Genomic DNA, 23794 nt, shown 5'->3' on the forward strand with positions numbered 1-23794 from the left:
CTTAAAATTTCAGTGAAGGCAGCTACTAAGAAACAGAGACATTGAAGGGGTGCTCTACTTGAGTTATGAAATTTTCTACATGCATTAAATGTTGATTTTACTTTATACTGAAGAAATAATGAGCTTCTACAGAAATAAATCTGCATGCCCTACAGAAATAAATTTGACTGGAAATTGTACAGGCATTTGCAAAATCAATAAGGGTACCCCAAAATCATAATATAGCTGAAGTATAATGTAGCTGGCAGAAAATTGGAAGGGAAATGAAAACTGAAAGGAATATTTGACTTAGTTAAAATAGATGAGATTATTAAGGTATATAAGCTTCAGATACTGAGAGCAAAAATTATCAACTACAATTTTACCAGGATTATAAACTTCCTGTAAATTAGATGACTGCTGTTCTTTAATCTATACATAGCTAGAGGCAAAAAAAAAGAAAGTCATTACCACTGATTCTGTATAAACTGAAATAGAATATTAATTGGTACTACTTGTAATACAACTTTATTTTTATGAGAATGATACAGTCAGGTGTTTTTCACCTGGGACTTTAAAACAAATCCTTTGTTAATGCTTGTTTACCCTCCAGCATAATATGGCCCAGTTCCGGTTAGGTCTTCAGATTCTGTCAAATTGGCAGAATTTAAATGCTGTAATAATAGCTATTGCAGAAGTATAACAGACCTCCAATATAATATATAATATAAATAATATAAATATATAAATATAATAAAGAATAATAAATTAAAGAAATATAATATACCTCCAAACTCAGAAAAAAGGAAATCTGAGGACTGTGATGAAAGGTGAGGACTAAATGACAAAAAAAATTTTGTAATAGATCTTAGTAGTTTTTGAAGCATTGACTTCAAAATGTTACACAAGCTTGTACATTACATTTGAATAGTTGGAACATTGACAAAAATAAAATAAGTCAGAACAAAATTGGCTCAAGGAAAAAAAAAATCCTATTATGACTTCTCTTTCTTCTGAATTATCAGTTTAGTACCTAAACACAAGAAATCAGTCATATCAACTTTAAACATCTTATTTAAATAAATGACATTTTCAGTTACCATTGCAACACATTCAATGTTAGTATAACGAAGCAAGGCTCATGCAGATGTGCACAGTTTTATTTTCCTGGAATACTTAAAGGAAGTTATCCAGTAAAATATCTGTCACATGAAGAGTAGATTCAGAAGCAGTGTTCAAAATTAAAATGTAAATTTGAAATATATTTTTAGAGTTTAAACAGCATACTCACACTGCAGTGTCAAATGCAGATTTTTTTTTTCTTCTTTCCACAATAATGAAAGTAAAGCACAATATTTGGCTCTCACATTTGTCAAAAGTTATAAAATCTCAATATTGAAAGTTTTATGATGAGGACTGGTTGAAACAAATAAGATTAAACTACGGAAGCTAAGTAAGAATAAAAGTAAGTAAATAAAAACAATACAAAAATCAAAGAATCCCTACCTGAAATGTTGATGTGGTGCCATTTTTTATTAAAATGATCAGCTATTATCATTTCATAATACAGGACATTTAAGCAATATTAAATTTGATGTTTTTTTTCTCTCTTTTTTTTTTTTTTCTTCCAACTATGGTAATCTTTTGAAAAATGTAAATTTCTTCAAAAAGTTATGAGAATTGGGAAATAACAGAAAATCAGCAGTTCTCACTTTTTTTTATAATCCGAGACACAAGTTTAATAACAATGAGATGCCAAATACGTGTGTTTAGTTTGTTCTTTTAGTAGTCTTTAAAGTCAACAGACATACTATTTACAAAAATGACAAAGGGAAAAAGATTAGAATTCTAAAACAGCTTCAGTGTTTGAATATTCTTCATCCCCAGCAATCAGCATAACATCTCTTGCCAGCCATGCTGAAATTTACCAAAAAAAAACAACTAGACAGATACTAAAAAACAAACAAACAAACAAAAAACGACTGAGAAAAGTGGCTCGTCAAGATCAGATATAAGCAAAATGCACAAGCTTTCACTCCAGCCACAAGCTTAACAGAACAATGTAAAAAAAAAAAAGATTAAAAAAAAAAAAAAAGCAATATTGACAGACCTGTGGAGGAACCTGCCTCCTTTTTTGGTCAGGGGGTATGACATACGCAGTTTGTGCATATGCATAACTTTTGAACCGTGGTTTAGGAGAAGGTGAAGGTCTCGGGGGTATATTGACTGTGATCTATGAAGAAGAAATCAGAGGTGGAAAGAACAGCTATATGGATATGAAAATATTTTAGAAGTAAAGCAATGATTTCAAAAGTAAATGCAGAAAGGGCATAAGCAGTTTTATCTGTCAAGTACAGTGTTAATATTTTGCTGTTAAAACTGGGATAGTATTAAACCTGACATTTCTCCTCAAAAGGTAGAAAATCTCAGGACTCAATACAAGCAGAATATGAACACAAATTGAAAATTCTCTACAAATAACTGGGGAATAGCTAAAAAACAACAACAACAAACATTTGATCTTCTAGCAAATCCTGAATAAACAAAGCTAATACTCATTTGCTTGTACTGAGCATCCCAAAAAATAGAGATTAAATTCAGAACAAGCACACCAGGCCTAAAATCCACTGAACACTTTCAACTGATGATTTCAGTCACAAACATAACTGGAATAGGTAGAATAATTAACTCCAGGGATTACTTGAGCTTTCTGAGCAGCCAACTGTGAGGTAAGAACAAATAGTCTTAAAATGCAAGTCAGTATAAAAGAAATGCCAAAAGAAAAATAAAAGTAATTAAAAATGTGTCATGAATGTGGAAAAATAGCAGCAGCTGTAAAAGGCAAAATAGGCTTCTAACATATCTGTGGTTAGAATGTAAAACTTTCTCCAGGTTTTGTGTTCCTTCACCTAGCATACTTTGACAGCCAAAATATCCAGTGCTGTAGAAGGGAACTGCAAAGCACATAGTTCTTCAGAAGTTAGTTTAAACAGCCGGGTACAATGTGAAAAACAGTACAAAAGTACTGAAAGGGACTTTTTTACTTTCCATTGGCAACTAACATCAAGCTTCTGGGGTAAGTAAGGGAAATTAAAGAAGCAAGATGAAAGCAGAAAAGAACAGTGACGACTCACCTCTTGTGAAAAATGCTGTTGATGTACTTGTGTGTGCTCTTCTCTAGTGACCCTTGAGTGCCGAGGCAGCATTTCCACCTCCCTGATGGCCTCCATAGTGACTTGCTGTGGCAGAACTTGGAAGAGGGAAGTCACGTACATTAAGATGGACTTCTTATCTGGACAGGCAGTTGCAACGTCTGAAAGGCAAATTAACATGCATCATTTCAGTTTCCATATTAGACAATGTGCATGAGAAAATAGCTAATCAACTTTATAAGAAGTTTATAGCCTAATGAGTGATCTATTGTCCATGTGAGTTCTCTAGAGACTAATTAGAACCTCACAATTAGTTCCAAAACTGCAGACCAAACTTGCATAGCAATAAGAAAAAGCCAAAGTTTAAATGGTAATTTTGTTTTCTCATTCAACATGAACTTTCCTCCCACATTCTTTTATTGAAAATGCACATGGTATGCAATTTGACAGCATGATCCTCATTAAACAGGACTACATGTAGGAAAAGCTACATTTTCTTGCACTATATAAATACTGCAGGAAAAGAAAAAAAGGAATCATATTTTCAGAGTCATGCTTTGTACATTTTCTTAATATTATTTAATCATTGGAAGCAACAGTTACATAGGGGAAAAAAATCATCTTGTGAATGAGTTCACTCAAAGCAATGATTCCAACACCTAAAAATAACAACATACATTTCTAAGGAACATTGAATTCAGTCATTTTAATAATGTACATATATATGTATATATATATAATTGAAAGAGTTTCATCTTGACTCAACATTTCACCTCCTACGCTTACGTCTAGAAAATCAAAGTGTAAAAAGACCGGTGGACATGAAATTTAGTATTAAGTCCATACATGTTTCACATAAGAGCTAGCAGAAACCAGGAGCTCTGAGTTTTTACTGTCCATGTTGCACAGAGAGGTTGTGGAGTATCATCCTTGGAGATCTTCAAAAGTTGCTGGGACTTGGGCCTGGACTGGACAACCTACTCTGGGCATCCCTTCAGATGCCCCTTCCAACCTAAATCATTATGTGATTCTGTTAAATCAACTCTGGCTTAATCGAGATTTCAGTAAAGGAAAAAATAACACAGTTATTAATATACTCTGGCAGACTCAGTAATGCTGGAAGGTGGCATTTCCTTTTTCCTTCTGTCCTTTTGAGAGAAAAGAATGTTTCCCAAAAATCTGGAAACGGAGACAAAACACGTGGCTCAACAGATATGTCCTATCAATGCTTTTAGTTTGAATTTCTGTCTTACTTCCATACCTTTGCTTAATAAATTATGACAGAGAGCTAGAAGTTTAATTCTACAGAAACAACTTGATGAAAACAGCCTCAGTTCCCTCCCCACTCCCTTCCACATGCACACCATGTATTATCTCAGTATTATCACAGTACATACAATTTGCTCATTTAAAAATGTACATCACTTCTCCAACTGAAATCACTATAGCTTTGTCTTCACATGCTTCACTAGAAATATTCCAGTTTTGTCTTGTCTTCTCATTAATATTTTAAACAAACAACATTTACTTCTCCTAGGTGTCTACTCATAATTGATGTTTACATGAATATCCATGTCTTTATAAATACATGGATGTACTCTGAAAGAGAACAAGCATTTATGCCAGTGATTTTTCCATTTGTTGTTCATTATTTTCCTTTTTAAACTCTTTTGGTAACCAAACAGGGAAATACCTTATAAAAAGAAACCTTAATAAATTATAAATACAATGCATTTATCTACACAATACCTCACAAAATAAATAAATATCTTAAAAACAATAACTTACATGCCAAAAACTGTTCACCCATTCTATCTGACAGATAAAAAGCAGCTGTCAGACTCCATATGGTAAATAAGAGAAAAATATTTAATCACAACAAATAGATAAACAACCATTGGTGCAAATTATGGAATTTCAATCTTAAATTTTTCTTTGCAGGCTCTCGAATTATCAGAGCTGGAAAGATTTCTATTATCCTATATTATGCCTTTACCTTCATATTTTTTCCTTTCTGCCTCCTATTCTAATATATTCTTTTTACCACCTGTTAGACTGACTCTGATATTTGAAGTCTTAGCAGCCAGACAGAGAATAAATTTAAGTTTACACACTTTCTTGCAAGGAATTTCACCAGTTCTTCTAAAATATGTCTGCTCTCATTTGTGGGGGCAATATCTATCAGGCTATCCTATACTCTCTAAAAATATTCTCCAAAAAAAGTAATCTCTAAAAAAATTAACCACCGTATGTTAAACTATGCTAATATTCAGATACTAGTTTAGAGAGAAAAACTAAAAAGAAGGAAATAAAAAAATCATTATTATTTTCAAAAACAGGGCATTTTTTCCAAATTCAATTCAGAAACAACACGTCCTTTATATTGCCATCCATTTTCTTGACAGCGATCATTCGAGATAGGAATTGAAAGAACTCCAAGTAATAGAAGCAAATTAGACTACAAGTCCAAAGAGAGTTTAAAATAGGAATTTTTATAACCTTAATACAAATTATACTATTAATATGTTCATCAAACAAGAATCTTAAATACTTTGGAGAGCTCTGAAAAGGATTTCAGTTCCTTAACAAGAGTAATACAGCATTATAGAAAAAATATCCAGCATGAATTTCTCAGTTGCTACTGGGAGGAATCTTCTATTGTTGAAAGCTTAATGCTTGCAGACTAATATTATTGAAAACAGTGAGCTTGTAGTAGTATAATTATGATATATCACATGAAGCTTATGGCTCAGAGAATATTTTTTGATGTCCTGCAAGCCACAGGCTCAACTGGCCTATGAACTGTTGCTTTAGTGTATGTTCTTTGCTGCAGAAGACGCTTACTTCCTCAGATACAGAGCAAGGCCCTGACTTCACATGCTTTCCTTGAAGAAGAATTATCACTCTCTGACCAGAGATGCTCGAAGACCACCTTCCACGGAAGGTCTTAAGTGAGTCTTCCTCTCACTTTCCCCCACATCCACCAAATAACTGGCTAGACAGTCCATTTGAAAAACTCAAGAGAAATAAAACAAAACACTTGCTGCTTCCAAAACACAGGCTGAAAAACCTGTCTGCTACTAGGGAGACACCAGAAAAGCTACAACTCCTCTATGAATTTTCATTAGCATAACATTTTGCTCATCTGGAGTCACAGCTGCTTGGCTAACAAGTCTCAAAGGAACAGAAGGAATCAGGTTTCACCATGGAGCATTAGAACTGTGAAATAAGCAGCAATCCACCTCTGATTAAGGGCTGCTGCATTTAAAAGGGTATTACAAGTTTTACTCAATGCAATTTCCCCAATAAATTTTAATATATTTTGATTTTTATTAGCACAAATTTTCTCAATTTTCCAGCAAACAAAATTACAAGTCTAAACAACTTAATTTTGCTTAGTTGGCTATTGAGGATCGGTGACTACAATAAACCTGAAATGTTCTGAAACTAGTTCCTCTCTGGAGGATGCAGTGCCAAAGAAGTAAATACACGCACAGCAAAAAAAGTCAAACTCTTCAAAATAGATCCACCAGTCAGTTCATAAGTGGCTTGCCCTTTCCACCTTATGTTCTGTCCATAAGCAATTCCTTGCCAAAATTTATAGTTCAAGAGGAAAGAATCCCTTTCAAGAGATAAGTGAAATTGAGGATGATATAAAAGACTTAAGCTCCTGTACTGCACGTGTACTGTACACAGCTACCAACAGGAACAAAATCCACCATTTTTAATGCAGTGTTTTATTACCGAAATACAGCCACACAGACTGCAAATTACAAATATTCACCCAAATATTGCTTCCAATTTTCAGACAAATGTCTACTTAGAAGTAATATACCCATTCCCATCCCTTAGTAATTTGCTTTCTCAAAGCTACAAGCAAATAACTGACATCATTTGTGCAGATTTGACTTGCTCTTTGCATCAAACTGGTAACAAAGTAACTTTGAAAGGCAAAAGCTTAAATATCCACTGCATTGCCAGAAAGTTTTCATTACTGTATATAAAAATCGCTGATAAAATTCCTTTACCTTTTGAGAGACAAATTCTGAAACACACTTAGCTTTATTCAGTGCTGAGTAGCAAAATAAAACGAGCCATACATATCCAAGAAATCCTTCGTTCTCAAAACTGATATGTAGGATTTTCAGATAATCATAATGTATGGAATACAGAAAACAGTAACATTTAAAACCTACACATTGCCTGTTAGTATTGGCTACCAAGATGGCAGTAGCAAAAAGAAAAATAAATTCCAAATATTTTAGTATTACTTGCTGTCTCACATGACATTTTGAAAACTGTACTAAAAAAATCCAACATTGTCCTCTCTTCCATATACTTAAGGAGAGTCTCAAGGTTGATTTGAATTTTCATAGATCATACAGATTTGTTCCCTTAAAAAAAAAGAAAAAGAAAAAAAAAGAAAAAAAAGAAAAGAAAAAAAAGAAAAAAAAGAAAAAAAAGAAAAGAAAAAAAAGAAAAAAAAGAAAAAAGGCTGCTCTTATTTTATTTCCTTCTCTCTATCAAAGCTATTTTTCATTTTAAGGCTTATTAATGATACTACCAAAACATTAACATTTATTGGAATTTCTGAAGACAATACTACCATATCAAAATGCAGCTGTTCAGGAAGGATTTAAAAGATGTACAACAGAAGCTAACTAAAGGAGATATTGGATTGTTCAGTTAAGACGAAATCTAATGTAAAATGGATTTTTCATAGTATCAATTCATCACATGAGGGACTGAGTCCTGCAGTGTTTGAACTAACTCCCAAGATGGCACCAACCTCAACTGGAGTATTTAAGATAAAGACAAAGGAGAAGTGTTTAAAAATGTTGTCCTATTTAACATTTAACAAAATGACAATCAACTGAAAACTGAAAATCAGTGAAAAAACGTTTTCAGTACTTTTTAATGTGAAGGCTGAAGCCACCGATTTTGCTGTGCTGGTCAAGTGAGTCCACTTGGAAACATTTCATGGGGACAGACAAAGTGGTAGCTCTTCAGGTCAACATACAAATGTTTATGTAATCTATGTAACTGTTTGGGCTAATTAAAAATGCTTTGGAAATAGGACGTTTAAACTGACATACTGACAAGCAGCTAAACAAAATACTTTAGGACCTCAAAACTGCTACCAACTGCAAAATGTTATGAATATTGACTCTCCATTCCAATGCACAGACAGAAAGCTCTTAAAATATGCATAATAACAGAAACAACTTGCTCACTAGTCTCTTACATATGTACATTTGTAAGCCTTTCAGCATCAAAAACAAAACTGAACTTCTCAAACACATTCAAATGCCTGTGATAACATCCAACAATGCCAAGATATTTTGAATGACCTTCCTGAAAACATACATACTTTACGGTGATCATGTTTTGACTTGGATGAACCCACATTCGCAGTTGAAATTGTATAAAATTGTGTGAAACAGAAGTGGTAACGATTTTTTTCTGCTGACATCTACTGCTTAGAATAACACATCTCAGCAAAAAACCTACAGATCCTCAAAGGTTAATCAGTAGCTCTTGCCTTTGCTCTTCAATCACTGACTTATTTTGAATGTTTTTTAAAGTTGACGTTATTTTGGGCTCTGTATGCTCTATTAACAGATTGCACGCTAAGTTCAAAATGAAAAATCTTTACAAGCACTCTCAAGGAATAGTTGTAGACCTGCAGATAGACAAAAACTAAAAACATATGATATACCACATAACTCTAAACAGTGAAACTTGGAAATGCAAATGGTTAATTCTTTAACAAGTTAAAGTGCAGACAACTGTTCAAGAGCAGACGACAGCCACCTTTGCAAAATTAACTCTTTAGTGCATTAGCCAACTTATGGAAAAAAAATTAACTAAGCATAAAACTGTATTTCAGTCTCTTGCAGAAAAGACAGCTAAAACTTAAACAGGAGTGCTCTACCATGTAATTCATTGTATTCCATTCCAGGGAGGTAGATAACTTATTGTTTGCAATCTTACAGAAATTCCAGTGATACAGAAAAGCAATTACAGCATTATCTGAAACAGGACTAAGCAAAAGTAGGAATTTTGGAATGCTGTTAAGTGGCCTACATGAATAAGAATGAAGATCACAGTCCATTGTTTTGTAGAATAAAACTCACAGTTCGAAAAACAAAAAAAAAAAGAAAAAAAAAGTAACTGATAATGGAAGGTAAAAAAATACATACAGATAATTGAAGCTAGAGTAGAACTAGGTTTGAAACTCCCTGAAGAAAATGCCATTAAGTTTTCAGCAGACATTTCCTTCAGAAAGTAGATGTTTTAAACTTTGTGGTTCAGGTGTACAGAATAATTTCAAAATGCTGACTACAGTCATGTTTTGTACTACAGGCTCTATCAAATAAGCTCTTAACAGCTGCATGAAGAAATTTTTTTCAGAAAATTAATATATTTGTGCTTACCTTTCAAAATTATAAAGACAGGACAGGATTTGTGGGAATAAAGGGTTGTAGAATTCCAATGTATTTGGTATTAAAACACCTCAAAGGCAGAGAATACCTTAAATCTCCCTGAATGCTCTGCTTTGCCACAGAAGTGTAAATGAATCTTGAACTGATAAGCAAGAACTGTCCTGGCTGAATAAACTTGACATTACCTCTAGTTTTGAAACTAAGCAGACTAAGCAGTTGCAGTGATCCTCCAGTTTCCTTACACTGTTAAATATATATTATGTAAAATTATAACTTTTGTTGCTCTATCTAGCATAAATAGCTTCTTAACAGTAAAATATAAAGATAGAAAGAAATACAAAACTGTAATGCAACAAAACGTTAGCTTGATGAAGGAGGGACAAATCAGTTAATATTTTATATGTATATATGTAATATAAAAATTTTTATTAGAGAGAAAACAGTAGGATTTTAGTAGCAGTAAGCATAACATCATCAGTTTGCTGGGAAATATAATGCAATACCCAACTTTGTATTAATAAACATTAATTGCTGAAAGCAGTTAACTTACTCAAAACCTTTTATTGCAATTCAGTGAGGTAAGGGAAGGACGGAGAAAAAGAACTAAAACGCACGCTATTAACCACTGCCTACTGAAGAGAGATGAAAATAAAGGAAGATAAAAAAAAATATCCTGAATAATAGCCAAACTTGGGAATGCTATACAAAATTGTTAAGAAAAGTAGGTACCTGAACAATAATTATGCTATGAATATTTGAGAAACGAAACAAACAAACAAACAAAAACAGGCCAATGTTTCAAAGTATTGTACATTTGTCATTTTTTGAAGTTAAACATGTATAAAAGTACTATTTTTTCCCTTAGGCATTTCTGTCTAATCAATCCTTGTCACTCAGCATGAAAACTATGGCAATAATATCAAAGTAAAAATATTTCTGCTATAGTATTTCATAAAACATTCTGCAGTTCTCTGAAAGATGCACAGTAGTAATTCCATCTGATTCCAGATTATCAGTTAACGACACACTGGGAAAATTCTGTCTAATTGGATTGGCTGTAAACATGCATGCAAAGCAAAAAAAAAAAAAAAGAGTTGTCATTGTACGAGTATCCTATAAAATTTAGGTGCAACATGCAACCACCATGCCTCTTTAATTGCTAAAAAAATGACAAGAGCTGAGTCAGTACAATCACTGATTACTGTTCCCCCTTAGGGCCCCAAAAACAACTGATTCTGTATGAAATTTAAGAAAAGCAAATAGAAAAATAAGCAACAAAATGCCAAAGACAGACTTAATTGGATGTAAATTAAAACTAAGCTGTTCCTATTTTTGTACTGATAAAAAAATACAACAGAAAGTCTGAGAAGTCCTGAAACAGAAGCAAAAAAAAGTCCTAACTTGAGGTCAACCTCAGGTGTAAAAGTGGTTAAATATATCACACTCCATTAAAAAATAATAATAATACAAAAGGTTTAAATCCATTGCAAACAATATTACCTCAAATAAAAAAATCCAGTTTTTCATTAACATGGGCCAGAGCATGTAAAAATGCAAAATAACTAACTAACTAACTAACTAAATAAATCAAATGACCTTTGAATATCTTTCCAAGACATAAGTGAACATAATTAACTATAAATTCTTGTTACACATCTAATATTTGACTTAAAATTTTGCCAGGAATTAATCAGTAAAGGTTGATTTGACATGTGTCACTTTTAAATTCAAAGAGTAAGTACCTTGCTAATAATGGATGTGTTACTCCTGCACCTAAAGAAAGGCCAATCCTTAGTTAATATTGGCTCTTACATGCAACACGTGCACAGAATCCAAGTGAAGTCTTGAGAAGCCGAAACTGTAACTGACAAAAAAGAAGTGTACCTCCCCTTAAAAAGTATATGTTTTGTAAAAACACAAGTAACTAAATTTTATATATAATCACAGCTATTCCTACTTAAAATTGCCTATGTATATAAAATTCGGAAGAATTTCTTGTAATGGGGAAAGATTTTTAACTTGAATTAGAATATTATTTGAAGAATAAATACATTATTGTGCAATAACACAACACATACCCAATACATGCCATGCCAATCATTTTTTAAATTGCAAGTTTTGATCAACTGATTATTTTCTGCCTGCATTCTGTCCTCCAGCAAGTTAGTCAAATAGTTGTTTAATAATTAGAAACAAAAAAATTTACATGTAATTAGCTGAGGGGAGAATACTGTTACTACTGGACAATCAGAGAACCTCAAGCTCACTATGCTGTTCTGAGATAATTTAATAATTTTTCAGCTGGAAACATTGGTTCATGTTTCACATAAAGGTAAACTGGTGTGTCGTCATCCAGACAGAATGGGCAAATACATATTGTGGGGTTTTTTTTATTTATTTATTTGTAATCACTAGCAGATCTTAAATTAGAGCCCTGCTGAGCCTATTAGGCCACATACTGGGATGCTGTTCTGCTCAGGGCACAGTACGCTCCTATCCTCACTTCACAATCAAGTTGTTAAATACATTCAGGAGAGATACGAGTGAATATAACTCCAAGCAACAGCGTAGGTGTCTGTGGCACAGTAATCAGTTTTGAGATAGCCAACTGTTTTGAGATAACCCATTCTATTCTAATTCTATTCTATTCTAATCCCTTTTTCATTATTTACATCATTGTTTTTCATAGTGAAAAGATTCTGTTAGCATACCTTTGCTTTTCTGTCCTGTACAGTGTTTTCTGTAGAGTATCTTACTACGTGTTTTCCACCTTTAACATTTTATAAACAGAACAATAAAAACTTTACTTTTTCTAACAGACTCTGGTGAAATAGTTATCAAATAGAACATCTGTCCCTGGGTGGGGAGCAGATTAGGGGAGAAGGTGCCCATAGGAGAAAATTGTTTCAACGGAACCTGAACAGGTTCCAAATAGATTCCTTTTTGAGTGTTTGCCAATGAACCATATGTGAAGTGTCAAGATCATTTCAGGATGCAAATTAATACTGGAGTAAAAATATGAATGAAAATGAGAACTTGTTTTGAGGAAGCCAAAGAAAATGCAATTTTATATTTTGCTCTTGCTAGAGACGTAGTGAAATAACCAAAGGTAAAGCAGGGTATTTTGAAAGCAATAAATACTTTCTTGACTCATGGAATCAACATTTTAGTACCTCTATTTAAACAGAGCGCATGCCTCAGCCTTATGCATTAAATATAAATGTACATGACAATGATGAGTCTGGGGCAGCACAAAAGACCTCATGAGAATTAAAAAACACAGAATCATAGAATCCTTTGAGTCGGAAGGCTATCTAGTCCAAATCTCCCACAATGAACAATGCACCTACAGCTACATCAGGATCTAGAACCTGGTCCAGTACGACCTTGAATGTCTCCAGGGATGGGGCATCCACCACTTCTCTGGGCATCTTGTTCCAGTGTCTCATCACACTTACTGTAAAAAACTTCTTCCTTATATCCAATCAAAATCTTTTCTCTAATTTGAAGCCATTTCCTTTTGCCTATCACAATAGGCCCTGCTAGAGAGTCTGCCACCTTCTTTCTTACAGTTGCCCTTCAGATACTGAAAGGCCATTCCTGGTCTCCTCAGGGCCTTCTCTTCCCCATGCTGAACAGCCCCAGCTCTCTCAGTCTGTCCTCAAAGGGGAAGTGTTCCAACTCTTGAATGATTTTCTGTGGCCTTCCTCTGGATGTTCTCCAAAAGGACCATGTCTGTCCTGTACTGAGGACTCCACATCTAGATGCAGCACTCCAGGTGAGCTCTCACCAGCAGAATAAAGAGGAGGGACACCTCCTTTGACCTCCTGACCATGCTTCTTTGGATGCAGCCCGGGATATGGTTGACTTTCTGGCTGCGAGAGCAAAAAATCCTACAGCTCAGTTGAGCCAGTCTGTGTTTGAGGACATCATAACAACTACTATGCAAGCTGCAATAGTTGTGCGTGCTGCAATAGGAGTGATCAAATGTGACTGGGATTCCAACTGGTATATTATGCATGTGTCGAATAAACATTAAAATACATATAGCAAGTTTAAGAACTGCAGCAGAACATATAATATTTATGCCATATACGAAACGAAAAATAGTTATTAGAACTTTGGATGCTAAGCAATTGATTTATTAGAATCTGTTTACAATTATCTAGCAGCACTTTAATTCCAGAAACAATTCTACCTAATATTATTAATAACAGTTTCTTGACTAATGATCTCAAGATTTCCTGGGTAACAAGAAAAGCACATCCTGAAGGAAAGATGTGTAAGAGATTACTAAAATCAGCTCTACAGTACTGGCTCATATAATAAACTCATTTTTATCTTCACTGTTAAGAGATTTTCCTCACATTTTTCTCAATTCCCAAGTAAACATTTTCTCCATGATCTTCATCCCCCAAAATAGGATGATAACTTGAAACACAAGTTCAGGGACTGTAATAGTTCAGGAAAATACTTATTGCTTGTATGACAGATTTTAAAGGTAGGTTATTGCATTTGCTTGGACTCAACAACAAAAGGCCTAGAAATTGTGTTTTACTTTCCAAGAATAAATTTAGAGAGTTTGAGGATCAAAGCTGATAAAACTAGTCAAAAAATGTTTCAAAGTTTCAAATAAGGAAAGGAAAAAAAGCTATATTATTTGATTAGCGGGGGGTTTTGTTGTTCGTTTTTTCAAATATCAATCTCGAAAGAAAAACATGACTACTTTTCAGTAAACGGAATATTGATCTTATTGCAAAAGGCATTAGTAAGAACTGAGCTAGAATTCTACATACAGTTCAGATCAAATGTTCAGAAACAACAAACAAGTAGTAAAACAGAAGAACTTATAGTCTTACAGTGGGAGACAACAGAAAAGTACAAAAGCCTACTGAGAACCTAACAAAGGCTGAACACAGGTACAACTATTCCTTACAACTGTTAACGTGGAGTAAAAACAGACAAAAAAGCAACTTCAAGCTCAAGGACAACAGTGGCACACGAATAAAAAAACCCATAAAATAATGCTAAATAAATGCTGAATAATACTAAATACTAAATAGTACTAAATAAATATGCACTAGAAAATGCTAAAAAAAAATGTCAGAGAGATTTCTCAGACAGTGGGATTCTGAGATGGGCAAAGTAGGTAACTGACTATGACAGAAATTGAGAAACTTAATAAAAAAATTATCATGACACGTTTCCCTGAAACTGCAGAAAACAGAACTCAATAGATAACCAGGTAGCCTCTTTTTCTATTCCTCTCCTTACTTTTACATCAGAGTAGATAGCAATTTCTTTCCAGTTATACACTCTTACTACAGATTATTGTAGAGTTTCAATTTTTTGTTTCTCCACTTTTTTTTTTTTTTTTTTTTTTTTTTTTTTTTTTTTTTTTAATAATTCAATTAAGAGGAAATACATGGATGCAATAAGTGGGCAAAAATGATAGTAATAAAATAAACCATGTATGGTTGTTCTTACAAACTCTAAAAAGACATTAGACTAAAGACATCACAGTGACTCTGTGCATACAACCCATATGTTTTTAACAGCAAATAATACAACAGAACATGTGAAGAAGATGGAGACAGATAATGGCAGCAAGTATAATGTAAACAAGAGCAAGTAAAAGCATTTTAAAAAGATACATTATATGTTATGCTAATTAAGAAGACGCAAGTAATTCAAACAACAGTCTTGAAAAAGACTGAAGCAACAGAACAGGTAAAAAAAAAAAAATCTAGGGTAAATCTGAATATTACTCAGCATATATTTTAATGTTATTATTTTAATTCTTCACTTAGTATAACACCATTTACCTTTTTACTTACAGGTATTAATTACAAGATCTTGAAAAAATCTCTTTTTTAAAATGGATAAAATTACATCAACTTTGGACTGAGTAGCCAAACAAATATAATTGTATATTTATTCAGCGTACATTTCTAGGTAGTGCACTTTTCATTCTCATATCCAAACTCCTTTACCACAATGGTTTTTTCTAATGGTATCTTGTTTTTTCTAATGGTATCTTGCAATTCGTTAATAGAAGCCTATTACAACACCATGAAAGTTATCCTTTATCCTATCTCCGATTCTCTCTCTTATTCAACTCTTCTAACTAAAAATTTCACGGAATTGTAAAGTCTTTCTTTTTACCCTCGATTCTTTAAGACTTAGCTTCTAGTAAACAATAAGACTCATTTGCAGTCATTTTATCTTGAAGTTAAGCTACTCAGCTTTACTACTATTTTGATTCTTTTGAAACAGTTCTATTTCACCTCATGAGTTAACTGTTTATAACTAAAGAGGTTATATCATACTAAGCCTTAGCTTACGCCCCTTGAAACAACAATAAAAAGTTAAAGAAAAAAATCAAAGAATCTAAGTCTATTAGCACTTTGCAAAAAAAACGTATTTCTTGCTCATGTCCTCCATAGCTTCTGCATATTTGTTTTACAAATATGAGTTCTCAAAGCTGAAATATTAAGCAATGTTTGTAAGTACAGGGCTCAGGCATAAACAAAATAAGAATAAGCAACATTCACGATCAAAGTTTTTTGAAGTATCCAGCACTAGGAATGCTAGCAGAAAAAAAAAGGCTTTGAGAGGAATAAAGATGTTCTGAAGACATGCAATTAGTCTTTAAGCCTTTAACTATAAAATCTATTATACATCTAAAGATGTGAAATACATGCCCAGTCCTACTTAGAGATTTAAATTCCTTAAGCGGAACACAGTCTTTTTAGGGTAAATTACAAACAGCTGGTTAAACAAAGTTCATAAAAGCAAAACAAAAACAATGCCAACTCAGAAAACAGAAAACATCCCACAACCAAAACCCCAAACTGAAAGATACATCTGAAATGACAAGAACCAAATAGGTCTCCAAACAACCTACGAAATGTCCAAGAGAAACACAAAATTGTCCTTATGCCTGGACAGCATTTGCAATGGCTTCTTATTCAGCAGTCAGGCTCCTAAGCAACCTTTGGCCATGGTTGTGAACCACATGCATCTAAGCAGAGGGGCAAGCTTGCCCAGCACTCCAAGAAGCAATCCCATCTCCACAGAAATGTAGTACTCATACTAAAATTGAAACTCTGCCAGATTCAGTGAGGACAAACAGATGTGAAACTAGTCACAGAGAAGTAAAATATTTTATTAAGCTGCAATGTTAATACTGCAGTAATATATATTCTGCACCTTCATAGAACATATGCATAAGCCATGTTTCATAAAACATGGAAGATTCTAACGTGTTTCAACCTGCATATTTCTAATTCCAGAATGACAGACTTCTTGGAATTTGAGGCATTTAGTTTCTTTCAAGCACAGACACAGTTACAGTGGGGACAAAGTGGCTTTCCCAAACCATTCCTCCCACTGAATCCCAATGGGCCAGAGAGACATGTTAAGAGCAAATGCTCCTTGAATGTCTTATCAATCCCAAGGCAAATGTGTGAGCAGTGAACAATAATCTAAAAAATTTGAATAATTACACAATGACCTTACCCATCTAAAGCTCTTCAGCAGATACAGTTATGGCAGCAAAATCATCTTAAGCAAATGTGATATACCAGCAGACAAACATGATAACTAAATCTCCCAAATCTTTCCATCACACATGGACCATTCAGATTTTCCTTCCATTCAGACCACTCAGGCAAATGAAATTACACTTACTTTAAGCACTGCAGCTGTGGCACTGCAAATGATACATATTGATCAAGTTTCAAGCCTCTACAATGTAACTGTATTTTGATATCACAAATGACTCACAGATAAGAGGTAGGCCTTTTCCAACCTTGGTATTTCTGTGATTCTGTGATATTACCCTATTAATAAGACATTAACTCTCATGAACTCTCATTTTTAATTCAAAGAGATGCAACTGTAGTGTACAGATGTCCCTGCTCTCTGTACAAGTAGAATCATAGAATCATAGAATCACCAAGGTTGGAAAAGACCTAAAAGATCACCCAGTCCAACCGTTCACCTATTCCCAATAGCTCCCACTAAACCATGTCCCTCAACACAACATCCAGTCTTTCCTTGAACACCCCCAGGGTCGGTGACTCCACCACCTCCCTGGGGAAGTATTTATGCCTTCTACTGAAAATTCAGTGCTAACAAGGATACTGTTCAATGAAAGAAGTTATAAGAAAGGTACTAAGCAGACAAATAACAAAGATGAAATATCCCATACCAAGAAAGCTATAGGAAAATAAAGCAAGCAGAATCAAAGGAAAACATTTTGAAAAGCATACGTTCTACAGTTTCTGTGTGCTCCTAGCAAACAGCGAGCCAGAATTAATAGTGTTTTATTATTGAAGAACATGCAAACATCATACAGACCTGACTCCTTTCGTCATGTCTGTATTCTACAAGTCTTTGCTCAAATGTTAGAACTTTCTGAATGCTACATTACACCAGGTATTCAAGGAGGAAAAAACCCAGGAGTGGAACATTATAAAGAAATAAGTTTAATGAGAATTAGAAATCCACTGAACAACTGGAAAATTTGTGTTTCTCTGCGGTATGCAATTAGAGTATACTCAAATAAGGTAGCTACAGTGGAAAACTCAAACCTTTCAAAAAGTAAAACAAACACCTCAGAAACACACAATGAGGCGTCTCACCTCTAGGATATTCCTTTGAATAAAGGAATAAATTCTTTGAATAAAGAATGAAGAAATCACTACCATCTGAACTTCTGATGACAAGTGGCCAATATGCCATAAATCAGTAGTGTCATTTCAGTTCCTAATGGACTAGTACATAAAAAGTTCTAATCTATCACTCTTAGGGAATTCCAGTTACCTTAACATTTTCCAGAATTTGTTAACAAATACAAGAAAACCTACTGTAGTTCTGGAAAACACAGTATTTGATGGTCCTCCTCTTCCATTCCTCATGCTTTCTCCAATAAAACTTCCGAATGCGCACAACTTCTCTCCCCCATATTCTCAGCCCATCTTTTCTGAAAGCTGGTATTCATTCACTGCAGCACAATCATGAGAGCAACCTCATGTCTCTGCAGTCTCAATGAGGTCACAGCTCTGCAGCTGTCCATGGACTTCCAATTCCCTTTTTTGTTTCTCATATCAATCTCATTCATACTGGTTATTCATATGGGGAAGAGCTGAAAGAAGCCTCTCCTTGTGCTATCTCCCAAACATGTCTTCACTTTACCTGTGCAGACAGGTGTTGACACAAAAATTTGTCTACTCTGTTTTTGAGCCTTTCTTGTTTACCAACAAGGACAGAACAGAACACCACCTGGCCCCTATACTCTTCAGGCCTCAGCAGTCTTTCTTCATACACTTGAGGTCACTCTATCAGTCTCTATCAGTATCACTGTTGCTCACATGGATGAGTAGCAAGATGTAGCAACCTGAGGTTGGACATTGCAGGTATCTCTGCAACTTGTGAAGAGCCTAGAAAGCAGCAACTCTCCAAAGACATCAAGTTAGGTTAAAAAAGGAATGCCTCCATCTCCTGTAGGAGATGGTCTCCAGTAGCATTCATCTTTCTTTTGCTCTTTGGCTTAGATGAGGCTCAGCTGTTTCCAGTGCCTCCGGTAAAGGGATATTCTCTTCCTCCCTTGTTTCTTAGGCTCTTCTTCAGAGGAAAACTTTTTCAGGGATCACCTTCCAGGAATTGATGTTAGCTTGTGCATTCTGCTGTAAGCTGTTGACCTCTGCTTTAACAAACAGCATCTAAACATCTCGCCTACCACTGACAGCTGAACCAGGAAGCAACAAGCATCTATTCAACTGCTTAAAAAAGATCTATACAACCAGTAGGCAATAAACAGAGATGGACAGAAGAGTCACAGCAATGTCAAGACTTCTTCAGAAGAACTTAATAAATTAATTAAAGAACAGTAAATTCCTTCTTACATGAACAACCAGAATGCATATTCATGAACATTATTAAACATTTCCTGAACAGATAATATGCACTCAAGAGTTTTAAAGAAATGGATAAGGCTCCTTACAAACATTAGAATTCATTAATGAATTGGGCAGCATCTTATTTATCCCTGAATAACATTTTAACAAAATGTAGCATTACATAAGACCACAGTAGCTCCCATGACACAGAGTAATAGTGCCATAGATGTATAGTTAAATCAAAGAAAGATTGCTATTTAGAGAAATTTGATAGTAAACCCTAGCCATACTTCCAGCCAAAGTTCAGCTTAATCAAATATGCTACTAAATGAATTCAACTCATCTACAAAGTCCAGCCACATGAACATACTATTTCGGTTTGGCCACAAGGTCTGAGTCTACAGAATTATGGCAATATAAAATATAAAATATAAAATTCAGCATAACATTAACACAAATAAAGCATTATAAACAATGATACTTTTAACACATTTCTAATACAATTACTTATATTATTAATTGTGATAGCAGTCAATAATACTGGTTATATTCAGTATACTCTGATTTTCTAGCTAACAAAGATTTTATTCTTTATTTCATCTGAGTTTTCTTATATAATTCTACATTCTTTCTACTGTAATTCTGTGTGAATGACTGTAAATGCAATGTTTTGCTGATCCACACTTAACTACTGAAGTACAGTAATGTATCAAAATGACTGTAAACACTTCTGGTAGCAGATGTTGACAATTTTAAAATGGCATCTGATGGACCCGCTTGTGTAATTATTATTAATGAGCAGGAATGAAATAAAACCGTTCTGACAGGACTTCAACTCTGCATTTTTCCCATGCTCTATGAAAAATGGTTTCGTTCAATAAATTACCATAATAAGTTCTTGTTTCTTCTACCCCAGCTTGTGATAAGGAGTACACATGCCCTGAGGATTTATGAGCTAAAGCTAATTTGTTGAGTTAAACAGACATCAAAAACAGGACTGCTCTGAGCTTAATAACCTGCTATACACTTGTAAAACAGACTGTAAGGATACTATTGACTATTTAAGTAATTTTGCAGTAAAGCAAATTAAAATAAGTTATCTGAAAAAGCAATAAGAACAGCCTTCTGGAAAAGGAGAAAAGTCTACTATCTTGCCCTGAGGTACACTAATTGCTCTACTGAAACAAACAGCATATTTTTATTTCATTTGCTTATAACCCAAAAGCAGAATCTATGCATAAGTAAATAAACAAAGTGAGGTTGCAAATGCTTGGATATCATTCAGGTCCACCACAAAGTACTGGTATTCTATGCTTTTTTGAGTCCTCGCTCCCTGTTATGTACACAGTACAAATATGTTCTTCTGTCCATTACTGAAGTGGCAAGAAAGCCATAGGAAAACTTTCACATTCACCTGATTAGGAACCGGTATAAAAACTTATGACAGTACAGAAATTGAGCATGGGACTGTAATGTCAAAGTAAGAAACTTAGTTTTACTAATGGCAAAACACCTAACAGTCCTCTTGATCACAAATTTTTATGTTATGTCAAGTTTAATGGTGAGTATATGCTTTACTTCTTTAGAAATATGATTTATAGTATGGACTTTACTAATATTGCTGTATACTATTATGTATTCCAAATATTGCTATAGATAATACATGGTATGTATATTCTCTCTAGTAACATATATATGTATATAGTATGTGCCTATCAAGAGAAGGTGAGATCACTCTCCAAAAAGGGAATCTATCAATTCATGCTATTCTGGCTGAAGCCATCTGGTTAAGGTGTAGCACACAGGAGGGTGAAAAGATTGCTCCTGTTTTAAAAGTCACTTAGGATGTCATGAGGTGTTTCTATAGTACACATGCAGTCAGGAGAGCAAGGTATGAGCTAGCAGCACAAACTAAGTGAGAGATTCCAGAAAAGAACACAAATGGCTCCCAGCACAAGCCTCAGAAATGACGAAAAGAGATTTTTCCCAAAGATGGATCACGGAGACTGCACCACAATCCAAAAAGGCACTAAAAATGATGCTCAGAGAGCAAGCAAGAGAAAAGAGCCTGTCCTACACAGACACAGTGTTTTCATTTCTTCTTACTCAGCAGTACTTATATTCTCAATTTTACAAGTTAACAAGTCGTGTCTTCTCGTTTTGAGCAGTACTGCAAAATGCGCAGGCACATGCACGTCAGAAACTTGGCTCTCTGGATCTTCCTCCATGCTCTCTCTTTACCAAGTCATTTCCGTAACTGATTTGTGGATTTCAGTATCAAAAAGAAAAAGATAAGCAAAGGCATTTCTGCCCTGCCTGACAAAATACACTGGGCACAAAAACAAACAAGCAAAAAACCCACCAAAACAAAACCAGAGACTTCAAATGTACTGTGTGGCTCCAATGAAAAAGAAAAACACCTCAACAGATACCACTAAAGTGCAAATACTTCTAAGATGGAAGAAATCAACTAATGTATTTCAAAGGAAAACAAACAAAAACAAACAAAAACCACAACTGTGTTCTTATGTTACTGCATTCTCTATCCTTTCATTGATTTTTCACCCCACATAATCCCAAACAAGTTGATGGCTGCTCTTCCAGAGAGATACCGTATACTGCCATTACCAAAGAATCTTTAGACAAAAAACAAAACAAAACAAAACACTACTGAATCACAGAGTCAAATACAGAACAGGTTCCATACAGAATATAACCTTCTGTTTCCAAAAGGTGTACTTTTTACTTGAACACCTCTGCTGCTGTAGTTCAATAGGTAAAATGCTTATTTATATTCAGAAAACTGGAGGCTCTTGGCACAAGAGCCTAGCAGCAATTTTTTCCTTTATTAGGTTGTGCTCAATAAGCCATTATAGAGGTGTGTTATGGCCCTCTAGGCACAGACTGCCAAATGACCTTAAAGGAATGAGTATCTCCTTTAGTGTTCTATTCTAATTTTAGTCCAAGAGCCAACTCACCTATTGTGGAGCTAAGATGCTAATAAAGATTTTGTAATTTAAAACTTTGTCTTCAATTTCAACTGCAGACTTATTTCAGTTACAATAATCACCAACAAAGGCAAGAACATTATTGTGAAGAAAACAAAACTTCAGATCTAATTTAAGCATAAAATGCATTAAAAAAATATACTGTTTAGGATGTAAATACAGAAATCTACAAATATGTAAAACAAAGTTTGACAGCCTTCTTAAAAATATCAAATTTAAATAATGAGCAGCAGAAAACTGACTCTCTTTACTTCACCTACAGCACATCATTAACTACTGCTATCACATTGTTTTGTTACATGCAAAGGACTGAGGAACAGAGGCTGCAGAATATAAGACAATTAAGTATAGGTAATTGAAAATCATTCATGTCGGTTTGGTATACATCTGCTGGGGAAGCACTGCTTAAGTACCTGGCCATGTATACAGAACATGTTTTGTAAGTAAGTTGTATGTACAAGCTGGCATTCTCCCCAGTTAGTAGACACTGCTATTCTAATTACACTTACTAACTACTAAGGCTTTCTATTGATGAATACTGAGACCACTTTAGTTTATTTTGTGCAGGGCACTTTTTGTCTTGAAAGAATGTAAACTCTTGAATTCTGTTATATTTGGAATTAGCTGTACGAAATACAAATTAAAGAAGAATGAAAAAAAGTAAGCACAAGGCAAACTCACCAAGAATCGTATTTACAACCACATACTGACTCAGAATTGAATGACTGGAAACGAGTTGTGGGTCAGAATAATTTATAACACAGTGTCACAGTCACTGAATCCTGCTATCTCTGTTCACTGCAGTATCACAAATATGAGGATGAACTCTGGCACTTCTCAGCATATGTAAGTCACTACAGACTAATTCCTGTCAGTGGAGTGATAATTGATTATTCAGTAAAACTGTACTGAAGAAAGGTGATGAACATTCTACAAAATAAAGATTTAAAACACTCCAGTCACAGTTCAAAGCACAATAACTCTGTAGTTCCTGGTTTTAGTTTTATCACAGCAAACTTTCTGATAGCAATATTATCAAACATTTTCCAACAGGATGCTTACATTACAAAAACAAACAAACAAACAAAAAAAAACCCTGCTAAAACAAGCATATGAGGGCTGCTCTGAAAATAATGCCTCTTACTTCATTATGTTGGCCCACAACTTCAGAGGCAGATGTTGGTAGTATGGCAGTAGAAATGGAACTTTCCCACTAATACTCCATTACATCTTGTTGTTGTGTGACAGATGGCAGCAGAAGGGCTGTCTGACCCAATGGTGGCTGACATGGAAGTGTAGATGAA

General features: G+C 34.4%; 1 protein-coding gene across 12 annotated transcripts in view; it reads right to left on the bottom strand.

Moving 5' to 3' along the window:
* Window positions 1–23794, bottom strand: part of DMD (dystrophin) — a 986794-nt gene that overhangs the window by 723958 nt on the left and 239042 nt on the right. For 11 of the 12 annotated variants that reach the window (XM_042866635.1, XM_042866641.1, XM_042866633.1 and 8 more), the window contains exons 8-9: window positions 3114–3292; window positions 2090–2212 (exon numbers count right to left, since the gene is read on the bottom strand). In XM_042866635.1, coding sequence (XP_042722569.1) covers window positions 2090–2212; window positions 3114–3292 — 302 coding nt within the window. The remainder of the gene's footprint in view (window positions 1–2089; window positions 2213–3113; window positions 3293–23794) is intronic. The other variant, XM_042866640.1, reaches the window with a different exon arrangement.

The sequence above is a fragment of the Lagopus leucura genome, unplaced genomic scaffold, assembly GCF_019238085.1.
Source record: "Lagopus leucura isolate 7727_CA_CO unplaced genomic scaffold, USGS_WTPT01 Super-Scaffold_100001, whole genome shotgun sequence".
Taxonomy (NCBI): Eukaryota; Metazoa; Chordata; class Aves; order Galliformes; family Phasianidae; genus Lagopus; species Lagopus leucura.